This window comes from Pristis pectinata, chromosome 3, assembly GCF_009764475.1.
Source record: "Pristis pectinata isolate sPriPec2 chromosome 3, sPriPec2.1.pri, whole genome shotgun sequence".
Lineage (NCBI taxonomy): Eukaryota > Metazoa > Chordata > Chondrichthyes > Rhinopristiformes > Pristidae > Pristis > Pristis pectinata.
This window is the reverse complement of record NC_067407.1, coordinates 130368013-130394645: the sequence shown is the minus strand read 5'-3', so window position 1 is coordinate 130394645 and position 26633 is coordinate 130368013. Positions and strand designations below refer to the sequence as shown.

Genomic DNA, 26633 nt, shown 5'->3' with positions numbered 1-26633 from the left:
CTAGAACCAGGGTTTACAGTTTCAAAATAAGGTGTTAGTCCTTCAGGACAGAGCTGAGAAGAAATGTCTCCACCCAAAGGACAATGAATCTTTGGATGCCCCTCCCCGGGGGGGGGGGGGGGGTGTGGTCAGTCAGTGAGTAACAACAGATCAATAATTTTTATTTGGATATCAAGGGAATTGAGGGAAATAGGGTTAGTGCAGGAAACTAACTATGTAAAGGTAAAAGGTAAGCATCATCTCATGAGTGGTAGAAGAGGTGCACAGGCCAAGTAGCTTGTACCTGCGATTTCTTATATTCCTATGTTTGCAACTGACCTTGGTCCCAAAATTAATTGCTTATGGCTCCTTAGACAGCACCTTCCAAACCTCTACCAGCTAGAAGAACAAGGGTAACAAAAGCATGGGAACACCACCATCTGGATGTTGCCCTCCAAACCACACACTGTCGTGACTTGGAAATATATCACCATTTCTTCAGCATTGCTGGGTCAAAATCCTGGAACTCCCTTCGTAACAGTATTGTGGGTATACCCACACCTCAAGGACTGCAGCAGTTCAAGAAGGCAGCTCACCATTACCTTCTCAAGGGCAATTAAGGATAGGCAATTAAATGCTGACCCAGCCTGTGAAGCCCACATCCCTTGAATGAATAAAAAAAAATGAGCCCTTGCAAAGAAAACATTATGTTGCATAGGTGTACAGAAATCAAAGAACTTCTATTTAACTGCAAACCCACATAACAATAGGACTGAAATTATATTGGAATAACTTTGTTTACCTTAGTTTTAGACAGTGCAATCAGGAAGCAGCATGAGATAATTAAGGAGAGTATTACAGCACTGCAAGTGGTGAAATTGCATATTGCAGGCATTAACTATTACTCAGTCACAACTAATACCCTCATTTCCATTGCCATTTAAGTATCTCTTCCCTATACTACCTTAAGAAGATCTCTTTAAATGTTGAATAGACCAACTTTGTCCATTCTTATATTACTGTACTAGTAGTCAGCCACAAATCACAAGACCTATTATATATTAAACATTCTTTAAGTAAAGAGTAATAAATATGTGAACCGGACCACTGGATAGAGCAGAAAAAAATCAAAACTTTGTATTAGTATAACATGAATAGGTGGTGTTTTTGTAACCTTTTTGGATGATTGAGCAAAGATGCTGGATTTCCTGCATTTAATATTGATAGTATTAAATGAAGTAAAACAAATTCGCCAGATTGGTAAAGAGTTGCATACTAATAAAATGTTCAAAGAATATGGAGTCAAATAAGTATGGCAGTCAATTATAACTGATAAGTACATTATAATTGATATTGAAGTAACCTGAATAGAATTATGTAATTTTTTTCATATATTGCCATAGAAATAAAGTTAAAGGTAATATTTGTGGTTAAATTCTAAATTTAATGTCATAAATATTTGAATTCATTTGGAAGTTTTAAATGTGTACATTGTAATATCCTAAACCAATAGTCTTTTGATATAGCTATTCTTGAATATTGACATATCAAAGAGCAATAATTCAGTTTTTTTCACGACAACAAAACAGCACTAGTCATTTACCATCACCTGTGTGCTTTGGCTTTTTCTTAAATAAAGTGGTCACAATTTAAAAAATAATTTCAGTTTCTTCCTTTTAGAAACAGTATAAAATATTAAAATATATTTAAAATATAATACAATTTTAATTCATTTCTTTCAAATATTCAGAAAATTGCATAATATGGCATTTTTCCTTTTGTAAATGTTCAGAAAATCTTGTTAATAAATCTCAAGAAAGAATTAGATTGACTCAGTGGACCCTTTAGTTCCAATATATGAAATTTGGTAGTTACAGCAGTAGATTATTTAAAATGACTAATCCCTGTTTGACACATTCAGGTCTTTCTTATGCAAATTTTAATGGCAGGTCAATTAATACGGGACTGTTTGAAGGTAACAGTGGTAATTTGTATGAATGCCTATGACAGTGTGAACATACAGGTATTTGACAATGCAGCTCAACATCTGACAATATGAAAAGGATAATTAGATCGCACTGCTGCACTTTTTTTCAGGAGTAAGTAGGAGGTTAAATAGGCAGTGCACAGAATGTCTAGAACAAGATTGGTATATTGATTAAAAAGCTGATTTAGCAGCTCACATTTCCCCTTGGAAACTTTGAAAGATAAGCCAGCTGCTGTCTAGGAGCCATCAGTATCTACCAAGGGTACACTATCTATCATCACAATATGGTGATGAGAGGTGTTTTATGTTTGTGTTAATTTTCCCCACTAAATCAGTAATTATTACAATACTGTCCCTGCTGTTTACCTTGCAGCTGTTTTTCCATTTGTCGAGAGAAAGAGTGTTCTCAGAGGACCGCACACGCTTCTATGGCGCAGAAATTGTCTCGGCTCTAGATTATTTGCATTCCGAGAAGATTGTGTACCGAGATCTCAAGGTAACAATGTAATCAGAATTTCTTCTTTTTTCTCTTTTTTTTCAACACTAGTATATTTGAAATTATTCATAACCTACTTGCAACAGCTGAACCTGCTGTTCCCACCATAGATTATAGTAATGGGCTTGACTGATTTATTTTGGAAATTGTTAGATCTCTTAATGCTTTTAAAACTTTTTTTCCACATTTTAGTATCTAATTCCCCTAATTTTAATTTGTTTCCTATAATTCATCTTTAGCTATGAAAGAAGATGGTGGCCATGTTCCATTATTGTAAAAATATTTCTTCATAAATAACGGCAATTGATCATGGATTATCAAAAGCTATTGTTACCTCTCATCTCCTTTTTCTGCTTCTGAAGTAGTTTTGGAGATTGCTTTAATTCTGCAGACGATATTTTATGTGACAAAGTTTAAATGCAAACTTGAACACACTATTACTAAGCATTTAAGATTGTGTTATAACTTTATATTTTAATCCATAGAATAGCCATTTCTTCACATACAATTGCATAAATTATTTAATATTGTAACTGATGTAGTTCAACTAAAACAACTTGAATGTATGTGGCGATTTTTTGTAATGTATGGAAAACTTGTCCCAGAAGCACTGAAAAGGAATGAAATAAAAATGGCTGCCTAGCTATAGAAAGTGTTAAGATTAGTCAAAAATTTAGTTACCACTATTTTAAGTTGGTCACTGTAGGAGTAAGTAACTGAAGAGGTGGAATGTCTTGGGGAAGGAAGTCTAGCATAAGGATATAGGGTGCAAGAGGTACAGTGGAAGTCAGTAAACTGGGGCCATCAAGATAAAACTGTTAGTGACAAAAAGGATTCCAAAACACAGAGTTGTTACAGCATACAATGCTTCACTATTGAGAAAGACTGAAACATTTAAAGGGAAATGAAGTAATTATGAAGACAGAAAAATATGACGGACTTCAGGCAAGGAAGGGGCACTTAGGTTGTTTTTAGATTGTTCTAAGATGTAGAAATGGATTAAATAGCTATGTAAGCTTTATAATTAACACAGAGTCATACAGCACAGAAACAGGCCCTTCGGCCCAACTGGTCCATGCTGACCAAGATGCACCATCCAAGCTCATCCCATTTGCCCGCATTTGGCCCATATCCCTCTAAACCTTTCCTATCCATGTACCTGTCCAAGTACCTTTTAAATGTTGTTAGTCAATAGGAACCCAAGGGGCAACCTTTTCATCCAGAGGGTGGTCAGCTTATGGAATGAGATGCCTCAACCACTTCCTCTGGCAGCTCTTTCCACATACACCCCATCCTCTGGATGAAAAAATTGCCACCTTAGGCTCCTATTTGCTGCCATGGGTGGCTGTGGAGGCAAAGTCATTGTGTGTATTTAAGGCAGAGATTGATAGGTATCTGAGTAACCAGGGCATCAAAGGTTATGGTGAGAAGGTGGGGGAGTGGGGCTAAGTGGGAGAATGGATCAGTTCATGATAGACTGGCGGAGCAAACTTGATGGGCCGAATGGTCAACTTCTGCTCCTTTTGTCTTATGGTCTATTAGATCTCTCCTCTCTCACCTTAAACCTCTGCTCTCTAGTTCTTGATTCTCCAACCCTGGGAAAAAGACTGTGCACATTCACCCTATCTCTGCCCCTCATGGTTTTATACACCTATATAAAATCACCTCTCATTCTCCTACCCTCCAATGAATAAAGTCCCAACCTGCTCAACCTCTCTCCATAACTCAGTCCCTCAAGTCCTGGCAACATCCTCACAAATCTTCTTTGCACTCCCTCCAGCTCAGTGACATCTTTATTACAGCAAGGGTGACCAAAACTGAACACAATACTCCAAGTGTTGCCTCACCAACGCAGACATAGATATTATAGCACATGATGTATATATTGGGCTGAAGAACTGCTGCCTCACAGGTCCAGAGACCCGGCCTCGGGCTCGATCTCGATCTCGATCTCGATCCCGACCCCTGGTGCCGCCCACGCAGAGTCTGCATGGCCCCCCCAGTGACCATCTGGGTCTCTCCCGGGTGCCCCGGCCTCCCCCCATGGCCCAAAGGTGCGAAGTTGGTAGGGCTAGTTGGCTGCTGCAAATTTTTATGGCTCTTGTGCTGCCACCAGTGGCTGCAATGGAAGCTATGTCATGGCTGATTTATGTAAACTTCTTGGGAAGAGGAGTGGTGCCATTTTGGGAAAACATTTTGGTATTTAGAAAGGGGAAGGGAGGTTTAACAAGTCTGCAATAAAATGTTGCAAATAATCAAAAGACGGTGCTGCAAGGATTGAGTACTTGTATTTATTTGTTTTATCATGTTATAAGATACACTATTTGGTGCTAGCTAATTTAATTTCTAATAGCATAGTTTAAATATATTTTAATCGTTGTCAGGAGAAACATACCAACATTATTTCATTATATATGATATTATTTCAATTTGTAAAATGTATTGAAAAATGTAGGAGTCTTAAAAAAATGATTTTATGGCTTTAGTCTGAACTTGTTACATAATTTGTTTTCTAAAATAAATGTATATTGAATGCATGATTTATTTTCTATAAACACTTTGCCCAGAAATAAACTTCTTGCCCATTCTGCGAATAATATAGTTTTTTAGTAGACTGATGGGATTTCCCTACTGTGAGCTGGCATAGACTTGAAGGAGGCTACCATTTGGCCCTGTCTTATAATCTCTATAGCAGACCATTGATGAAAATTAATCAGATCAAATGTGCTTTTCTGTTTGCTAAATTGTAGTTTCTGTTATTTGTGGCAAGGGGAAGGCAATGACACTGGCACAATTAGCTTTTCATCAGTTTTTATTTATTCAAAATAGCCCAAAGAAAATATTTTTGTTTTCCTACTGGCATAGGAATTCTCATGATCTTCTTCTGTGTTATCCTCTTCAGTGATATAATTGACAGAGAACATTCCTGTGTAGGGGCATAACTTCCAAAAGTGCTCGAGAGTTGTATAATATCAAGAGGCCAAGCTGGAGCTTGTGTACACAACACACACAAAATGCTGGAGGAACTCAGCAGGTCAGGCAGCATCTATGGAGCAAAATAAACAGTTGACATCTCGGGTTGAGACCCTACATCACGTATCTCTGGAACTTGTATAAGCTGTGTCTCTTTCCTTTAGTGTATTTGTTTTTTGGATTTTACAACTCAGGATGGTTTTAAGCCACATGACATGCTCTTTCAAATGGAATCTCACTACTCTTATCAGAATGGAAATGTTGAGAATGAGACTCAACCATGAGCTCTTAATTCATCCCAGTAAGAAAAGTGATTTAAAAAAAATAACTCAATATTCTCTGTATCTGTTATTCTGTTTAATAGAATGGGTATTTTAAATGAAATCAATGCAACAGTGATCACCTTCTCTTTGATTCATTGTAATAGGTCTGATAACAGTTGCCACTTTTGCATAACAGTGTATGAATTGATTTTTTTTTGTAGTTGGAAAACTTGATGCTAGACAAGGATGGGCACATCAAAATCACAGATTTTGGACTCTGCAAAGAAGGAATTACAGATGCTGCTACCATGAAAACATTTTGTGGTACTCCAGAATACTTGGCTCCAGAGGTAGGTTCGTTATAATTAAAGTGACCAAATTTTCCTGTTCTGATTTATTCACTTATACATTACATTTCATGTCAAAATTCTGAAGGAATATTGCTATAGTTTCATCATAATACATTGTAAAAGTAGAGCAACTTAACGAAAGAGGCTAATTTGATATGTTTTATTTGCCAAACATATGACACGTGGAGAAATCTTGTTAATATAATGAAACACAACAATATGTTATCTTGAAGAAAATTATACAAAGTCCTTTGAAACGTAGTTTTGTAAACATTTTTGTAATTAATTGCTTTTGTTAATTCAATTTTCAATTCTCTAAGCTGGATGCAGAACAATTGAAAACAAATTGTTCCATTAATTGTGAAAAATTGTAACAAAAAAAATGCTGGACGAACTCAGCAGATTGAACCAGCATCTGTAGGAGAAAAGGAATTGTCAACATTTTGGATAAAAACCCTGCATCAGGACTGAGCGTGGAGAGGAGCAATAACCAGAATAAAGAGGAAAGGGTGTGGTGAGACAGAGGCTAGAGGTGACTGGTAGACTGAGGTGGGGGGAGGGGTGTTGAACACTGACGGGCAGATCGAGCCAGGTAGGGGAGGGGGAGGAGTGGAGTTGGGAGACATGACAGATGGAAGCAGACAAATAAAATAGGAAGATGGAGCCAGGAGGGCAGTGGGGAGAGTGAACTTGGCAGTGGAAAAAAAATTCTTTATGAAACTCTGAGTGACACTTTAGAAATTAAATTAATCATTACAACTGCTTCTGACATCTTGTTCTTCAAACTGTGGTCAGATATGCTATGCATTCTGAAATTATTTCTGAGGAAATTCAGGAACACGAAATAGTTCAATATTTAATATTGTTTGCTTTAACTCTTGAGTAAGGGGTTCAAATGGCCCTAATTATATTGTTGAATTAATTTTTAACTTTTTGTACATTCATTTAACATTAACATAAGTCTCAATTTTCTGTCTCCCATATCTGCTTTCAAAAAAATTACATCTGAATGTTTTGCATATTAGCATATGCAGAATTTGATCAGCTTGACTCTATATTTCCAATAAGTTGTAAAATCCAAAAGAGATTGCATGTTTTGATTTAGCAATAGACTATTTTTGTGTTCAGATTTAATAAATGGTAACAATGTTGGATACAAGTAGAAAAAAATAAAATATTAAAAGATGCAAGTTAAAGGTAATTGTATTTTTGCTAAAGAGAAATAAGATGCAAGTTCTAAATGCCCCCAAACAAAGCAGAGACCAAGTCATGATAGAGGTAAGGGGGATCGAGGGGCTACTTAGTTGACCAGTCAAATCCATTGTTCCATATTTATTAATAGTGAAAATGACATTGGCGGAAGATGCTCTGATGGTCAGTAAATGATGCATGTCCGTGGCAGAAGTTCAAAACAAGAGAGAATGAGGAAAATATGAACTTATAGTCAAACAGCATGGAAGCAGGCCCTCAGTCCACTGTGTTCATGTCTGTCATCATATACCTAACTATACTAATCAGATTTCCAGCATTCGGCTTTGTTTACGGTGCTTGTTTAAAAATTTCTTAAATGTCATTACCTGCCCCCACCACACTCTCAGGCAGTGCATTTGAAATTTCAATAATCCTCGTGTGGAAAAACTTCTTCCTCAGATCTTTTAAATTTCCTGCCTTTTACCTTAAAACTATGTCCTCTGGTTATATATACCTGTGATAAGGGGCAAATTTTCTCATCATCTACCCTATCTTTGCCCTTATAATTTTGTATATCTCATTCAGGTCCCACTCAGCCTTCTCTGCTTCAAAGAAACAAACACAGCCTATCCAGTCTCGTATAGCTGAAATGATCCATCTTAGGCAACATCCTGGTGAATCTCCTTTACAATCTGTCCAGTGCAATGCTTCCTTGCTATAGATTGGTGACCAGAACTGTACACAATACTCCAGCTATGGACTAACTAGTGTTTTATGTAGTTGTACCATTACTTCCCTGCTCCTGTATTGTATTCCCTAGCTAGTGAAGGCAAGGATTCTCTATGCTGCCTCAGCCGGTTTATCTACCTGTGCTGCTGCCTTCAGGGATCCTTGGACATGTACACCTAGGTCTCTGTTCCTTTGTACTTCCTACGGTCCTAACATTCATTGTGTATATAGCAGCCTTATTGGTCCTGCGAAAATCCAGCACCTCATATTTTTGAGATTAAATTCCATCTGCCGTTGCTCTACCCATCTTACCAAATGATCAACATCATTCTGCAGCCAAAGACTATCCTCCTCACTTTCAACAACACAACCAATTCTCGTGATGTCAGAGAGCTTACTAATCATACCTACTGCATTCACATATAGATCATTAATGAAGATAATGAATACAAAGGTCCTAGTACTGATCCCTGTGGTACGTCACTGGTCACATACTTCAAATTGCAAAAGCAACCTTTGGCGATCAAACCCTACCTCCTTTCATGGTCAATTTCACATCCAATTTACTGATTGGCCCTGGATTCCATTGACTCTTACTTTGTTAGCCAGTCTCCCATGTGGGACCTTGTGGAAGGCCTTGCTAAAAATCTATCAACTGTACTACCCTCATCGACAACTTGGTTACCACTTCAAATTTGAATCAAGTAGGTCACAGGATTGCCATAGCTGTTGGACTCTCAGGGCCATAATTATCTGGCTTATCCTTGCATCCCTTCATGAAAAAATGTACCACATTTGCTGACCTCCAGTTACCTCCCACCTCTTCTCTGGCTAGAGTAGATTTGAAAATTTCTGTCAGAGCCCCAGCAATCTCCTCCCTTGCATCCTATAACATCCTAGGATAAATCTCATCAAGCCTTGAGAATGTATCTACATTTTAAGCCTGCAGGGACATTTAATCCATTTCCATTGTAATTTGTGTTAAAGTTTCACCATCCTCCTCCTTAAATTCTCAAGCAACAGGTTTTTATTCTTTTATTCATTCAAGAGATGTGGGCTTCACAGGCTGAGCCAGCATTTAATTGCCCATCTCTAATCCCTAATGTCCTCAATGTTGAATACATATAAGAAGTATTCATTTAAAACCTCATATACATCCTCCAGCTCCAAGCACAAATTGCCTCACTGGTCCCCAATGAGACCTTCTGTTTCCCTGTTTATCCTCTTGCCCTTAATTTGCTCATAAAACGTTTTGGAATATTACTTAATCTTGCCCACAACTGCTATTTCATGTCCCTCTCTTCAGTCTCCTGTTTACTTTTTTATTAAGATACCTCCCAGTCCCCTCTTAACATTTTATACTCCTGTAGGGCCTCTGCTGTTTTCAGTTTTAGAATATCAGGATTGTTCTGCGGTAAAGGAATGCACAATGTGGCATGTGGCAGACATATCATTGGTTGCTTGTCATTTGTTCACAAGTAACTGATGAAGAATGTCATTTACATCTTGAATGGTTTTGAAACATTTTTTTTCAGTATAACTTTAAATGCAATAAAACTTGCAGTTTGATAATCCAATGTAAAATTTATTTTGTGTTTCTTCCTTCACTCCAAAAGAAAATACTTAGCACGTGAAAATAATTTTTAGAAGTCTAACACTCAGTGGTGCCAACAAATAACTTCAGTGCTGGGTGCTATTTGTATCATGTGTTCTTGCAAAAAAAATGGATTCTAAATAATGGCAGATGGTGACAGATGGTAAAGGTGATGATACAGGTAGTTGTGAAATCCAGTAAAATTCTTTGTGGAACTGTTGTAAAACAGTAAAAATTATCTTGTTGCCAGCATATATTCTTTTTTGATTGAGACATTTTTAAGTGTTACCAATGGCTGTTTGTATAGAATGCTCAGATAATGAGCCAACCAGTTAACTACTACTGTCATTATTTCCTTTAATGTCCACTGTATGATATTAAAATATAAATAGATGGAATAAGTTTGAAAATTTATAAATATTAGACACTTCCTTTGGTTAATGTAAGTAATGGTACAACGATTCCAATCCTTTAGTGTTTTTCACGGGCCAGCAGTGAAGATAAGAACAACTTTGTTCATAAAGCATTAATGTAATGTGAGTGGTTCTGGCAAAGCCACTATTTATTGACAAGCTCTAATTCTCCTTGGGGAAGTGCAGGTAAGGTCTTTAACTGCTGTCATCCAGGATGTGATGGGAGTCGCACATTATTGCTGTATAGAGATTGAAGTATTTAGTTATAGTGCCAATGAAGGAACAGCAATGTACTTCCAAGCTAGATTGTTGTATTACTTGGAGAGGAACTTGTAGCGTGTGGACCTGCAGTCCTAGACCTCCTTGGTGGTCAAGGTCTTGGTTTGTGAGGTGCTGTTGAAAAACCCATAGCAAGTTGCCAGAACGTATTTTGTAGATGGCACACATCAGAACCATGGTGTGCTGGTGGTGAGGGATGTTTAGAGTCAAGGATTGGATGCCATTTTAGTGCTTCGTCTGAGGTGGTGTTGAACTTAAATACTATTGAGGTACACTAAGGTAGGTAAGTGGAGAGGTTTGCATTCCATCCCATACTTGTATCTTGCCCAGTATAGGGAGTACAGAGGTGAGTTGTTTGCTGCAGGATTCCCAGCTTCTGATCTGCTCTGTGGCCACAGTACTTTTACAGCCACTTAAATCTCTGGTTAGTGATGATATTGAAAGTCAGTGGAAGGTGATTGGACTCTTGGATACACAAGAGACTGAAGATGCTGGAATCTGGAGCAAAAAGCAAACTGCTAGAGGAACTCGGTGGGTTGAGCAGCATCTGTGGAAGGAAAAGAATTGTTGATGTTTTGGGTCGAGATCATGCAACAGGACTGATTAAACTCTTGTTAGATGGTCATTATTTTGCATCTGCATTGTATGAATGTTAGTAATGTGGATGTTAGTCTGACAGCCTTTAGATTATGGAATCAGTTTACTTAAATTGTTTGGAACTGATCATGTAAGGAAGAGTCAGTTCAATAATATTCTAGTTTGTGCAGATAGTCACAACGGAATTGACTTGGAAGCCTCTTAACAATGCTACTGTGTTCTCTTTGTACCAGTTTCTATAGCTGTCCACTTTGTATCATTGTTCCTTTTCATTTTTTTTAAAGTTTGAATGTGTGAAAGGGCACATTCCGTGGGCAAAGTATGTATTTTTTTAAATGTTTGATTAATTTACTGCCATAATCCTTAAAATATGCAATTTTACATGTTGGATATCAGGATTGTTCCATGGTGAAGGAATATACTATTGGCACGTAGTGGACATATTTACGAAAATTATTTGGAGTTCAAAGGCCTTTTAATATCTAGAGTGTATTAATGCAGATAGTTGCTGGGAAACCACTTGAATAAAATTCTAAATACATACTAGTTCTGTTTCGTTCTTTCAGCTGTTGTTATCATTGAGCAAACTTTTTAACAAAGACATTTCTTTAAAAAAGTAGGAATATGCTTCATGAAGTTGAGAATGAAAATAAATATTACCCTTTGTGATTAATGATATTTTCTCAGGTTTTATCAATTTTCATTTTTGTAATGAATGTAGCTTTCAGATCAAGTGCCAAGTCTGCTGCTTAACAAAAATTATAAATATTCATTTAGGGTCACGTTGATAGTTTGAGATGTTAATTGGCTTTGTGGTGTTCCACTCATTACGTCCAATTTCAAGTATTTTATATTTGAAATAACTGTTCTTTACAACATTTGATGTCATGGTCAATATTAATGAATATTTAGTCAAGTCTGATAATAGGTAAATTACCACTCGTAGCTCAAAAGGTATGTTACTTTGGCAGGCACAGTAGTGCAGCGGTTAGCGTAATGCTGTTACAGTGCCAGCGACCCGGGTTCAATTCCCGCCACTATCTTTCCCTGTGTCTGTGTGGGTTTCCTCCCACATTCCAAAGATGTACAGGTTAGGAAGTTGTGGGCATGCTATGTTGGCGCCAGAAGTGTGGTGACACTTGCAGTCTGCCCCCAGAACACTCTACACAAAAGATGCATTTCACTGTGTGTTTTGATGTACATGTGACTAATAAAGATATCTTATAACTGTGATTAGCAGGTCAATAGACTGAGCCATCTCATAAAGATTTGGAAAGTTTCTGTATCTTTCTTACTTAGACATTGATCTGTGTTGTTTCATCTGGTATTTTAAAACAATGTGCACTATATATTTCACATATTAAGGTGAAGCCTTGTTAATAGGCTCGAAACAAAAACAGACCTCTAAATACACTTCTTAAATAGCCTGCAAACTTGACAGTCAATGAAATACTTTTGAAAAAGTATTTTCCTGACAATGTAGTGTGTTGTGTTTCAGTATTAAGGTATAAGGTAAGATATCTTTATTAGTCACATGTACATCGAAACACAGTGAAATGCATTTTTTGCATAGAGTGTTCTGGGGACAGCCCGCAAGTGTTGCCATGTTTCCGGTGCCAACATAGCATGCCCACAGCTTCCTAACCCATATGTCTTTGGAATGTGGGAGGAAACCGGAGCACCTGGAGGAAACCCATGCAGACACGGGGAGAACATACAAACTTACGGACAGCAGCGGAAATTGAACCTGGGTTGCTGGCACTGTAATAGCGTTATGCTAACCATTACACTACCGTGCCTGCCCTACTGGAGTGTCATCCTAGTTTGGGATAGTGAGAGAGTTACCACTTAATGCTTCATCTTGTAGAACATTCATCGTGTTATCACATTAGGTGAAGGCCACATTTCCTACCTGAATGCCAAATGTTACATTTTGACATGCTGGGCTCCTTGTATTCCATGTTATACTTGGCTACTGTTAATAGATTCACTTCTGGCTGCTGTTATGAAAAATATCGTTGATCACATTGGTCTACCATTGTGCACAAAAAAAATCTCAAACTAGATAGTATCATGGTGACCATAATAATTTTTGTATTTTCATGCCCTTGCATTAAATTTCAGTTGCTGCTACTGTAACACCTAATTTCAGCTTTTTTGCAATTTAGCAGCATTATAAATTTATTTACTGTAACTGGAAAATCATTTTCATATTTTATGTGAACCAAAACCATTCCTTTTGGTGAAATGTCATTTCAGTCCAAATTTTGTCTACGAAGGAGAACTGATGTTACGTGAATGTTTCATTGGCTGATTTACAGAGCAAGGGCTCTCTGTTCTTTGTGCCATGCTATTATCTTACTAGACATTGAGAGAAAACATACACTCTGGGTGGTAGGCAATGAAGCTTACCGGAACAATTTCTGATACTGAGCTAAAGTGAAGGATATAGAAGTACAAACTGTGACATTCACCACAGTCTTTTCTTACGCAAATATTTTTAGATGTTGTTCCTTATTAGCAATAGGAGAATAATGAGACTGATAAACCTTTTGTCATTGTATGTTTAATAATTGGTAACAATAACAAAACATATTGTGGAATGCAAGGAGCCATGCAAGTTCCAAAGATAACATACAGCAATATATACATAGCATGTATGGCATTTACTGCACATAATGTTACAAAATGATGAATGATCTACAAGATGAATGAATGACATTTCCTTTATCTAGTTAATTATCCTACAACAGAACCTGAAGTAGAGTGCAACCTGTGACCTTTATTATGTAAATGTGCAATGTATGTGGAACAATTGATTACTCAAGACGGCAGTCTGATTTGCAAAACGGCAAGATTTAAACATTTTATCTTTGATTGATAAGTTATAGTGCAGCACAATAGAACAAGGTGATGATCAAAGGGACACATTAAAATAAATGTATTTGCAATCTATTGTCCAAGTTGTTATACTGATAAAAAAAGTATCATTATTTCTGAAGTACTGAGTCATCTTGACTATGTATATTCCAATGTAAGGTGTTGTGTTTACTTGAAACCCGTACTTCATTAGAGCTAATGTTACGAACTGGGTTACTGTTGGTGAATGTCCCTTTAAGATAGAGCATAGTGGTGTGTGTGTGTGTGTGGGCGTGGTTATGACAACAGAAGATAAAGGACATAATGACGTTTTTGAAGCAGTCAGTCGGAGTAGAGAGAGAGAGAGAGAGAGAGACCAGCCTGCTAGTTTCTCTATCTCTTCTCTTTCTCTATCTCTTCTCTTTCTCTATCTCTTCTCTTTCTCTATCTCTTCTCTTTCTCTATCTCTTCTCTTTCTCTATCTCTTCTCTTTCTCTATCTCTTCTCTTTCTCTATCTCTTCTCTTTCTCTATCTCTTCTCTTTCTCTATCTCTTCTCTCTCTCTATCTCTTCTCTTTCTCTATCTCTTCTTTCTCTATCTCTTCTCTTTCTCTATCTCTTCTCTTTCTCTCTCTATCTCTTCTCTTTCTCTCTCTATCTCTTCTCTTTCTCTCTCTATCTCTTCTCTTTCTCTCTCTATCTCTTCTCTTTCTCTCTCTATCTCTTCTCTTTCTCTCTCTATCTCTTCTCTTTCTCTCTCTATCTCTTCTCTTTCTCTCTCTATCTCTTCTCTTTCTCTCTCTATCTCTTCTCTTTCTCTCTCTATCTCTTCTCTTTCTCTCTCTATCTCTTCTCTTTCTCTCTCTATCTCTTCTCTTTCTCTCTCTATCTCTTCTCTTTCTCTCTCTATCTCTTCTCTTTCTCTCTCTATCTCTTCTCTTTCTCTCTCTATCTCTTCTCTTTCTCTCTCCAATTTGTTCAAACTCAGACCTCTAGTACCAGTCTTGAGGTCAATTTCAGACCACCCTTGTCAATCTTTGGATTCGATCCTGGATGACACTCGTCAATCTGGGGAACAATCCCAGACGAGCCCCCAATTTTGTTATGAACCAGCAACAAAAGAAACACACTGAGGCATGTATCAGTGTTAAAACTATTTTATTAATAACTGCTTATGATAATAAGAAAAATAAAAATAAAAATGTTAGAATGTTAGAAGTAAAAATGTTAAATCTTAAACATTTTCCCCAAAAACTAAACTCGTAGTGTGTGTGTGTGGCAAATTCCCAAACTCCAAGTCCAGGAATAGTTTTCAAAGTTCAGTTCAGCAAGCCATAAGGTGACACATGAGCAAAGGCTTCTTCTTCAAAACCACCGTTGACTGAAGACAAAACGTGGAGAGAAAATAGAGAGTAATTACGAAATCCAAATGTTCCACTTTGGAACCCAAACGACACCTCAGTGTTTACTCAGCAGTGACCACTCCACTGCATCTGCCTCACCCCAAAAGGCTCTCGAATCGTGGCCGTCCACACAAATACCCATTTCCTTCTACAGGTCAACAACAAAGTGAACTCCACTGCTTTGTTCCGAAGTATCTGCCACCCCGAAAAGCATCCGAGATGTGGCCGTCCACACAAATACCTGTTTCCCTGTACAGGTTAACGACAAAGTGGACTCCACCAGACTATTCCAAAACTCCATATGTGGATTGTAGTGACAGGCACAGTTACTGTTTATCATCCATTGATAGAGAAACTAGCAGGCTGGTCCCCCTCCCCCTCCCCCAAAACATCATTACGTCCTTCATCTTCTGTTGTTGTAACCACGCCAACACACACACGCCACTATGCTCTATCTTAAAGGGACATTCACCAATAGTAACCCAGTTCGTAACACAAATTTTTCTGTGTTTTCATTGAAGACATTTATGCATTTAATGCAATATTTGGTGACAATATTGATTGTTACTGTAATTTCACTATAGATATAATTATCATTTTCAGATATTGAGTAGTGTAAATTAATTTTTCTGTCAGGTACAGATAAATGTAACTAAAAATAAAGTCTAATGCTAATGACTATCCTAATTCCTCATCATTGGTCTTGGTCAGAAACATTTTCTTTTTATCTGTTAGAAATTTGATTCTTTCTTTCTTACTTTTGCCATGTGGTTGGATTCTCTTGAGTCACGTGCTTCAAGTGCTAAGTCTAGGTCTTTAAGTGGTTTATATCTGTCTGCTTAATCTATTTTTCTCTGAGTTTAATTGTAACAGGTTCCTTTTTAGCCATATTTACTATTATGCTATGTTCTTCCATCCAATAAAAACCAAGGCCAATCACATTTTTCTGGGAGGGTAGGGAGAGGGGCAATTTTAATTACCTTTTTGTTTTTATTGTTTTCACCTGCAAATGAAGCTTGTGTGGGTAGGTCTTTCCAACTTGATTTTTTAAAAATATTTAACAATTTCATCAAATGAGCACCTAAGCCATGCAGTGTTTTAGATTAAGTGGTAGAAAGTGGGAAATTGTCTTTGGTCAGTAGCACTAACCAAGATGTTGGCTGTCCTATCACACTCCTTTGATACTTAGTTCCAGTGATATATGGAAATACAGAATCATAGAATCGTACAGCACAGAAACAGGCTCTTTCAGCCTACCTTGTCAATGCCAACTGTGATGCCCATCTATGTTAATCCCATTTGCCTGCATTAGACCCATATCCCTCTATACTTTTCCTATCTAAGTATCTGTCTACGTGCATTTTCAACATTGTACCACCTCTGGCAACTCATTCCAGATTTTCACCACCCTCTGTGTGGAAAAACTTACCCCTCAGATCTTTACATTTCTCCCCTCTCACCTTAAACCTGTGGCCTCAAGTTATAGACTACACTGCCCTTAGGGGGGAGAAAAGACTCTTATCTATGCCCCTCATAATTTCATAAATCTCCATTAGGTCACCCCTCAGCCTCCTACATTCCAGTGAGAATAAACCCCACCTATCCAATTTCTCCTTATAACTACAATCCTTCATTCCAGGCAATGTCTTGGTGAATATTTTCTGCACTCTCTATTGCTACTTCATTATAGGGTAGTATATCACATTATGAAAGGGGAGGGTGAGCAGCCAAAGGTAGTCCATATTGGTACTAATGACAGTGGAAAGAGGAGAGATGGAGGAAGCAAATTGGAGTGGGATGGGCAGAGAAAATGAAGCACAAGACCAAAGAATGTCATAGACACAGGGACCAAGGCAAGTTATGGAGGAATTTCTGGATAAAGTTACCTGGATTTAATTTTGCTGCTTCAGATGAGCAGGGTTTAGTTTGGACAGCAACACTTTGATAATTTGTTCTATCTATGTTCTCAGCTGCAGCTCTGGATACAGACCTGTGTGGGGTTCGGTGTAAGCAGCCTGAAGTTAGTATTTGTAGATTTAAGCTGTTAAAGATCAAACAGAATCTGGATGTTGTGTAAAATTTTGTTAAATTTTGAGCAAGCACAAGATGTGTTGCTTTCATCAAAGGTTACACTGGCAACTTCAATAGAAATAGCAGTGGGGCTTGGGGCTTGGGGTTGGTATGACTAAGTTCTATTTGAACAAATATTAGTATGTAGTAAGCAGAAATAACTATACTCATTAGGAGTTTTTTTTTGATTTATAAAGAGGTTGGCAGGCAGGAAAAGCTAGCAGTGGCAAGTGGTCGAAAGGAAGACAAAACCCAGGAGAGCTTTTCTCAGCCAGAACACAGATAGTTTGACCACAGTAAGGGCAGTACTGGACCTAATGTTGGGGAACGGAGTAAACAAGTGGGAGAGCATTTTGGAGATGAAGGTCACTAAGCTTCAAAGTAGTTATGGAAAGTTATGTTCCAGAAATTAAGGTCCTGGATTGGGGGAAAGTGGATTTTGATAGCATAAGAGAGGACCTGGTGAAAGTAGATTGGGAGCGGATGCTTGTGAGTAAAACATCTGACTAGGAGTCTTTTAAATTAGAGTTAGTAAGAATGAGCATGTTCCAGTAAGGGTAAAGGGCAAACACGGCAAGATTAGCGAGCCTTGGATGACAAAGGATATTGAAGATGTGATCAGGAAAAAACGAGAAGCGTATGACAGGTAACTGGAGGGATTCGCTTGAGGAACATAGAGGGTGTAGCAGAGAACTAAAGAAAGGACTAGGAGGGCAGAAAGGAGCCATGGGTAAAGGCCATTATCCTCAGTCCATAAGATTAAGGTATATTAAGAGCATGAGAGTAGCCAGGAAAAATGTGGGCCCCCTTAGAGACTGGTTAATTGATGCATGGAGCCAAACGATATGGGCAATGAATACTACTCAACTATATTCACCAAGGAGATGGATATTCAAGGAAGTGAGTTCTCTAGTGTTGTAACTAGTATGTCCACCTTGGATATACTAGATGCCTTGGAACATGAAAGGATGTATAAATCTTGAGATCCGGATGGGATATACTTCAAGATGCTGTTGGAAGTAAGGGAGGAGATAGCTGGGGGCCTGACACAGATTTTTGCATTTTCATTAGCCATAGGCGAGGTGGTAGAAGACTGGAGGATAGCTAATGTTGGTATTGGTTTATTATTGTCATTTGTACCGAGGTACAGTGAAGAGCTTGTCTTACAAACCGATTGTACTGGTCAATTCATTACACAGTGCAGTTACATTGAGTTAGTACAAAATGCATTGATGTAGTACAGATAAAAACAGTAACAGTACAGAGTAAAGTGTCACAGCTACAGAGAAAGTGCAGTGCAATAAGGTGCAAAGTCACAACAAGGTAGATCATGAGGACATAGTCCATCTCATTGTATAAGGGAACCGTTCAATAGTCTTATCGCAGTGGGGTAGAAGCTGTCCTTAAGTCTGGTCGTACGTGCCCTCAGGCTCCTGTATCTTCTACCCGATGGAAGAGAAGAGAGAATGCTCCGGGTGGGTGGGGTCTTTGATTATGCTGCCTGCTTCACCAAGGCAACAAGAGGTAAAGCCAGAGTCCAAGGAAGGGAGGCTGGTGTCAGTGATGCGCTGGGCGGTGTCCACAACTCTCTGCAGCTTCTTGCAGTCTTGGGCAGAGCAGTTGCCGTACCAAGCCATGATACATCCAGATAGAATGCTTTCTACGGTGCATCGGTAAAAGTTGGTGAGAGTCAAAGGGGACACACCAAATTTCGTTAGCCTCCTGAGGAAGTAGAGGCGCTGGTGAGCTTTCTTGGCTGTGGCATCTACGTGATTTGACCAGGACAGGCTGTTGGTGATGTTCACACCCAGGAACTTGAAGCTGTCAACCCTCTCGACCTCAGCACCATTGATGTAGACAGGTGCATGTACATCGCCCCCTTTCCTGAAGTCAGTGTTGCTCATTTGTTTAAGAAGGGCAGCAGGGATAAGCTTGGGACTGATTAGGGATATTCAGCATGGCTTTGTGTGGGGGAAATCCTGTCTCAATAAATTGAGTTTTTTTTGAGGTAATAAAGGAAATTTATGAAGGCAGGGAAGTGCACAGTAGAATAATAGAACAGTACAGCACAGGAACAGGCCCTTCAGCCCACAATGTCTTTGCCAAGCATGATGCCAAATTAAACTAATCTCTTTTGCCTGCACATGATCCATACCTGTCAATTCTTCTATATTCGTGCCAATTCCTGACATTGTCTTTATGTACTTTAGTAAAGCATGGTAGAATGGTCCAGTAGGTCAAGGCATATGGATATCCAAGACAAGCTAGCTAATTAGATCCAAAGTTGACTTAGTGATAGGAGGCAGAGATGGTGATAGAAAAATGTTTACTGATTGAAAGTCTGTGACCAGTTGTTTACTACATGGATCAGTACTGGGATCTTTGTTGTTTGTAATATACATTAACAACTTGGATGATATGTAGGAGGTATGATAAATAAGTCTACGGATGACACAAAAATTGGTGGTGTTGTGGATAGTGAGGAAGGTTGTTCAAGGCTACAGCAGGATGTAGGTCAGATGGAAAGTTGGATGACACATTGGCAGATGGAATTTCATCCTGATAAGTGCAAAGTGATGCATTTTGTAAAGTCACATAGGGGTTGAACATGTATAGTATATGGTAGGACACTAAGGGGTATTGATAAACAGACCTTGGGGTTCAAGTCCATAGATCCCTGAAAGTGGCAGTACAGGTACATAGGGTGGTGAAGCAGGCAGAATCAGAATTAAAATCAGAATCAGGTTGATAGAAAAATGGAGGGCCACGTGGGAGGGAAGGGTTAGGTAGATCTTAGAGCAGGATAAAATGTCGGCACAATATTGTGGGCCGAAGGGCCTGTACTGTAGTGTTCTATGTTGTTATCACTGACTTGTGTTGTGAAATTTATTGTTTTGCAGCAGCAGTACAGTGCAAGACATAAAAATTTCTATAAATTACAAAATAGGTAGTGCAAAAAAAGTATGGTATGTGGTATGTTTAGCTTTGGAGATAGGGGCATAGAATAAAAAAAGTTGGAAAGTTATATTGCAGCTTTACAAAACACTGGAGAGGCCACAGTCTAGTCAACATATCACACAAAGGATGTGATTGCACAGAGATTGTAGAGAAGATTCACCAGGACGTTGCCTTGATTGGAGGACTGTAGTTATAGGGAGAGATCAGATAAGCTGGGTTTGTTTTCCGTGGAGCAGAGGAGGCTGATGGGTAACCTAATTGAGGTTTATAAAATTATAAGAGGCATAGATAGGGTTGATTCTCAGATTCTTTTTCCCATGGTAGGGGTATCAAAAACAAGAATATAGGTTTAAGGTGAGGGGAATAAGTTTTAAAGAGGATTTGAGGGGAAATTTTTTTTTACACAGAGTGGTTGATATCTGGAACATGCTGCCAAAGGAGGAAGTGGAATTGGATTCCATCACGGTGATTAAGAGGCATTTAAGCAAACACTTGACTAGGCAATGTATTGAAGGATATGGACAGAAGAACAGTACAGCACAGGAACAGGCCCTTTGGCCCATGATGTCTGAGCCTAACGATGCCAAATTAAACTAAATCTTGCACGTGATCCATATCCCTCTATTCTCCGCATATTCATGTGCCCACTTAAAAGCCTCTTGAATGCCCCTGTCGTATCTTCTTCCAGCATTACCCCAGGCACCTATCACTCTCTGTATATATTATATATATAAAAACTTGCCCTGCACATGTCCTTGTAAATTTCCCCCCTCACCTTAAATCCATGTTGTCTAATATTTGACATTTCTACCCTGGGAAAAAGATTCTGACTGACGACCCTATCTCTGCCTCTCATAATTTTATAAACTTCTGTTAGATCTTCCCTCACCCTGCAACACTCCAGAGAAAAGATGAGATCTAATGTGGGCAAATGGGGTTGGTATTGGTGGCAAAAAGGTAGGCATGGACATGAAAGGCCAAAGGGCCTGTTTCTGTGCCATGTGATTCTGTGACTCTATAAAGATGACCTGGCAAAAGTGGAGCAGTTACTTGCAAGTAGATAAGTACAGGTACATCAAACAAGTGGGAAGCATTTAAGTGTGAAATTGCTGTTCAAGGCCACTGTGTTCCCATGAGGGTGAAAGGAAATGATAGCAAGTCTAGGGAATGGCTCCAGGGTCAGTGGTGTGTTCAGCTTGTGAGATGTGGGAGTTCTGGGAGACATCCAGTCTCCCTGATAACTACATCTGCACGAGGTGTATCAAGCTGCAGCTCCTTACGGACTGTGTTAGGGAGCTGCAGCTGGGTGACCTTCGGCTTCTAGGGGATAACAAGGAGTTCATAGATAAGAGCTACAGGGAGACGGTAGCTCCTAAGCTGCAGGAGGCAGGTAACTGGGTGATGTCAGGAGAAGGACGGAGAATAGGCAGGTAGTGCAGAGTACCCCCGTGGTCATTCCCCTCAATAACAGCTATACCGCTTTGGATACTGTTGGGGGGGACGACCTACCAGGGGAAAGCCGCACTGACCAGGTCTCTGGCACTGAGCCTGGTCGTGTGGTGCAGAAGGGAATGGGGGAGAAGAGGAGGGCGGTAGTGATTGGAGATTCCATAGTAAGGGGGGCAGACAGGAGATTTTGTGGACGTGAAGGAAACTCCTCAATGGTATGTTGCCTCCCAGGTGCCAGGGTCAGGGATGTCTCGGATCGCGTCCACAGCATTCTGAAGGGGAAGGGTGAACAGCCAGAGGTCGTGGTACATATTGGTGCCAATGACATAGCTAGGAAAAGAGCTGAGGTCCTGAAGAGGGAATATAGGGAGCTAGGTAGGAAACTGAAAAGCAGGACCTTAAGGGTAGTGATCTGTGGATTGCTGTCTGTGCCACGCGCCAGTGAGGGTAAGAATAGGATGATTTGGCAGATGAACGTGTGGCTAAGGTATTAGTGCAAGGGGCAGGGTTTCAGATTTGTTGATCATTGGGATCTCTTCTGGGGAAGGTACAACCTGTACAAAAGGGACAAGTTACACCTGAACTGGAGGGGGACCAATATTTTTGCGGGCAGGTTTGCTAAAACTGTTGGGGAGGGTTTAAACTAGTTTGGCAGGGGAATGAACCAGAGGTTGGTGCATTTAGTGTACAAGTAGATGCAGAGTGTAGAAAGACTGTGAAGAAGGACAGGCATTTGAAAGGGCAAAATTGCAGTTAGTTGGATGGGCTGAAGTGTGTCTAATGCGAGAAGTATCAGGAACAAGGATGATGAACTTAGAGCATGGGTAAGTACGTGGAACTATGACATGGCAGCTATTACAGAGACTTGGCTGTTGCAAGGGCAGGAATGGCTGCTGGATATTCCAGGGTTTAGATGTTTCAAAAGGGACAGGGATGGAGGTAAAAGAGGTGGGGGAGTGGCTTTGCTGATCAGGGACAGTGTCACAGCTGTAGAAAGGATGTCCTGGAGGGATCGTCCACTGAGTCAGTGTGGGTGGAAGTCAGAAACAGGAAGGGAGGGATCTCTCTATTTGGGAGTATTCTACAGACCCCCCAGTAGCAGCAGAGATACTGAGGAGCAAATCGGGAGGCAGATTTTGGAGAGGTGCAAAAATAACAGGGTTGTTGTCATGGGTGATTTCATTATTGATTATTTCAATATTGATTGGCATCTCCTTAGCGTAAAGGGGATAGATGGGGCAGAGTTTGTTACGAGTGTCCAGGAAGGACTGATACAGTATGTGGACAGGCCAACTAGAGGAGAGGCCATACTGGATCTGGTACTAGGCAATGAGCCTGATCAGGTTTCAGATCTCTCAGTGGGAGAACTTTTTGGAGACAGTGACCATAACTTCTTGACCTTCACCATAGCCTTGGAGAGGGATAGGAGCAGACAATGTGAGAAAGTATTTAACTGGGGGAGGGGGAAATGATGCTATCAGGCAGGAACTTGGGAGTGTCAATTGGGAACAGATGTTCTTGGGGAAGTGCACAACGGGAATATGGAGGTTGTTTAGGGAGCACTTACATGGACTTCTGGATAGGTTTGTCCCACTGAGGCAGGGTAAGGATGGGAGAGTGAAGGAACCATGGTTGACAAGAGACGTAGAATATTTTGTCAAGAGGAAGAAAGAAGCTACCTGAGGTTTAGAAAGCATGGATCAGAGAGGGCTCTGGAGAGTTACAAGGTAGCCAGGAGGGAGCTTAAGAATGGACGTAGGAGAGATAAAAGGGGGCATAGGAATACCTTGTCAAGTAGGATCAAGGAAAACCCCAGGGCATTCCACACGTTATGTGAAGAATAGAAGGATGACTAGAGTGAGGGTAGGACCGATCAGGGATAAGAGAGGAAACATGTCTGGAGTTGGAAGAGGTAGGGGAGGTCTTTAATGAATACTTTGCTTCAATATTCATCGGTGAGCGAGACCTTGACAATTGTGAGGATGGTGTACAACAGGCTGATGTGCTAGGGCATGTCAACATGAGGAAAGAGGATGTGCTGGAACTTCTGAAAAACATTAGGATAGATAAGTCACCAGGGGTATATCCAAGGTTATTACGGGAATCGAGGGAAGAGGTTGCTGCGCCTTTGGCGATGATCTATGCGTCCTCACTGGCCACAGGAGTAGTGCCAGATGATTGGAGGGTGGCAAATGTTGTTCCTTTGTTTAAGAAAGGAAGTAGGGATAACCCTGGGAATTATAGACCAGTGAGTCTTACTTCAGTGGTGGGCAAATTACTGTAGAAGATTCTTAGAGACTGAATTTATGGGCATTTGGAGAAGCATAGGCTGATTAGGGACAGTCAGCATGGCTTTGTGAGGGGTAGGTCGTGCCTCACGAGCCTGATTGAATTCTTTGATGTGACAAAGCACATTGATGAAGGTCGAGCAGTGGATGTGGTGTACGTGGATTTTAGTAAGGTGTCTGATGAGGTTCCTAATGGAAGGCTCATTCAGAAAGTCAGGGGGCATGGGATCCAGGGAAACTTGGCTATGTGGATTTGGAATTGGCTCGCTCATAGAAGACAGAGGGTGGTGGTAGATGGAGCGTATTCTGCCTGGAGGTCGGTAATCAGTGGTGTTCTGCAGGGATCTGTTCTGGGACCCCTGCTCTTTGTGATTTTTTTATACATGACTTTGATGAGGATGCGGAAGGGTAGGTTAGGAAGTTTTGCAGATGACACAAAGGTTGGTGGTGCTGTGGATAGTGTGGAAGGTTGCTGTGGATTACAACAGGATATTGGTAGAATGCAGAGCTGGGCTGAAGTAGCAGATGAAGTTCAACCCGGAAAAGTGTGAAGTGATGCACTTCAGGAGATCGAATTTGAAGACAGAATACAACGTTAATGGCAGGACTCTTAGCAGTGTGGAGGAACAGAGGGATCTTGTGGTCCACATCCATAGATTCCTCAAGGTTGCTGCACAGGTCGATCGGGTTGTTAAGAAGGCGTTGTTAAGAAGTGTTGGCCTTCATTAGTTGGGGGTATTGAGTTCAAAAGCTGCAAGGTAATGTTGCAGCTCTGTAGAACTCTGGTCAGACTACATTTGGAGTATTGTGTTTATTTCTGGTGGCCTCATTATAGGAAGGATGTAGAAGCGTTAGAGTGTGTGCAGAGGAGATTTACCAGGATGCTGCCTGGATTGGAGAGCATGTCTTATGAGGATAGGTTGAGTGAGCTAGGGCTTTTCTCTTTGGAGAGAAGGAGGATGAGAGGTGACTTGATAGAGGTGTACAAGGTGATAAGAGACATGGATCGAGTGGACAGTCAGAGACTTTTTCCCAGGTCGACAATGGCTAACACGAGGGGGCATAATCTTAAGGTGATTGGAGGAGGGTATAAGGGGGATGTCAGAGGTATGTTTTTTACGCAGAGAGTGCCGGCAGAGGTTGTGGGGGCAGACACATTAGGGAGATTTAAGAGAGATAGCCCTCCATTTCTCTATCATTCATGTGGCTATGTGGGAGGGAAGGGTTAGATAGATATTAGAGCAGGATAAAATTTCAGAACAACATTGTGGGCCGAAGGGCCTGTACTGTGATGTAATGTCCTATGTTCTAAACCTGGATGTCAAGGGATGTTGCTGTCTGGTTGGGGGGGGGGGGGGGGGGTGGAATAAAGCAAACATGTAAGAGATATAGAGCTGAAAACAGAGGAGGCCTTTCAGGAATATAGGAAGTATAGGAGGGTACTTGAAAGGATCCAGAGGGCAAAGAGGAGCATGAAATACCACTGGCGGACAGAATTAAGGAAAGCCCCAAAGTTGCCTATAAATATATTAAGGGCAAGAGGGTAACCAGGGGATGAGTAGGGCCCATTAGGGACTAAGTGGCAATCTATCTATGTGTATGGAGCTGAGGACATAGGTGAGGTCTTAAGTGAATGCTTCCCATCTGTATTCACTAACAAGAAGGACATTGTAGCTGAGGAATTCAGGGGGGTGAATAGTGAAAGTCTAGAGCATGTTTGCATTAAAAAGGAGGTGGTATGAGGATCTTAGCGGGCTTAAAAGTCGATAAATCTCCAGGACCTGATGAGATATATCCCAGGATGCTATGGGAGGGAGATTTATATTTTTGCCAACCACAGGTGAGGTGCTAGATAACTGGGGACAGCAAATGTGGTACCTCTGTTAAAGAAGGACAGCAAGGATACACAAACCTGAGAGTCTAACATCTGTGGTAGGGAAGTTACTTGCAAAAATGCTGACGAACAGCATTAATCTGCACCTCCAGAGGCAGGAGATAGCATTTCTTTGTTAGGGAAGATCCTGTCTGACCAATCTGATTGAATGTTTCAAAGAGCTAACAGAATGTGTTGATGAGGACAATGCAGTTGATGTGGTCTACATGGACTTGAGCAAAGGTCCCACATACTGGGCAGGTCCAAAAGGTTTGAGCCCATGCAATGTAAGGCAGGTTGGCAAATTGGATCTAAAATTGGCTTGGTGATGGGAGGCAGAGGGTGATGGTGGAGAGTTGTTTTTGTGATTGGAAGCCTGTGATCATGGTGTACCACATGGGTCAGAGCTGGAACTATTACAAATTATCCTATACATTAACCATTTGGATATGAATGTAGGAGATATGATTAGTAAGTTTGCAGATGACACAGAAATGGGTGGTGTTTTTGAGAGTGAGGAGAATTGTCATAGTCACAAAGTGATATTAGTCAATTGGTAAAAAGGACGGAGCAATAGCATACGGAATTTAATCCTGATACACTCTGGGACCATTGATAAACGTCAGACATACACAGTAAATGGCCCTAGGGGGACCTTGGCATACAAGTCCAAGATTCTCTGAAGATGGCAACATGAGTAGGTAAGGTTGTTAAGTATACAGATACTAGCCTTCAGTAGCCAAGGCATATATTATGATACAATTTTATAAACCATTGGTTGGGCTACAGCTGAAGTGCTGTGTGCAGTTCTGGTCACCACACTAAAGGAAGGACGTGATTGCACTGGAGAGAATGCAACCTGTGATGGAGTTTTTCAATTAT

General features: G+C 40.1%; 1 protein-coding gene across 12 annotated transcripts in view; it reads left to right on the top strand.

Annotated features, from left to right (window-relative positions):
• akt3a (v-akt murine thymoma viral oncogene homolog 3a) overlaps positions 1 to 26633 on the top strand; it is a 426682-nt gene that overhangs the window by 363448 nt on the left and 36601 nt on the right. For all 12 annotated transcript variants that reach the window (XM_052012968.1, XM_052012966.1, XM_052012969.1 and 9 more), the window contains 2 exons: positions 2340 to 2462; positions 5920 to 6048. In XM_052012968.1, coding sequence (XP_051868928.1) covers positions 2340 to 2462; positions 5920 to 6048 — 252 coding nt within the window. The remainder of the gene's footprint in view (positions 1 to 2339; positions 2463 to 5919; positions 6049 to 26633) is intronic.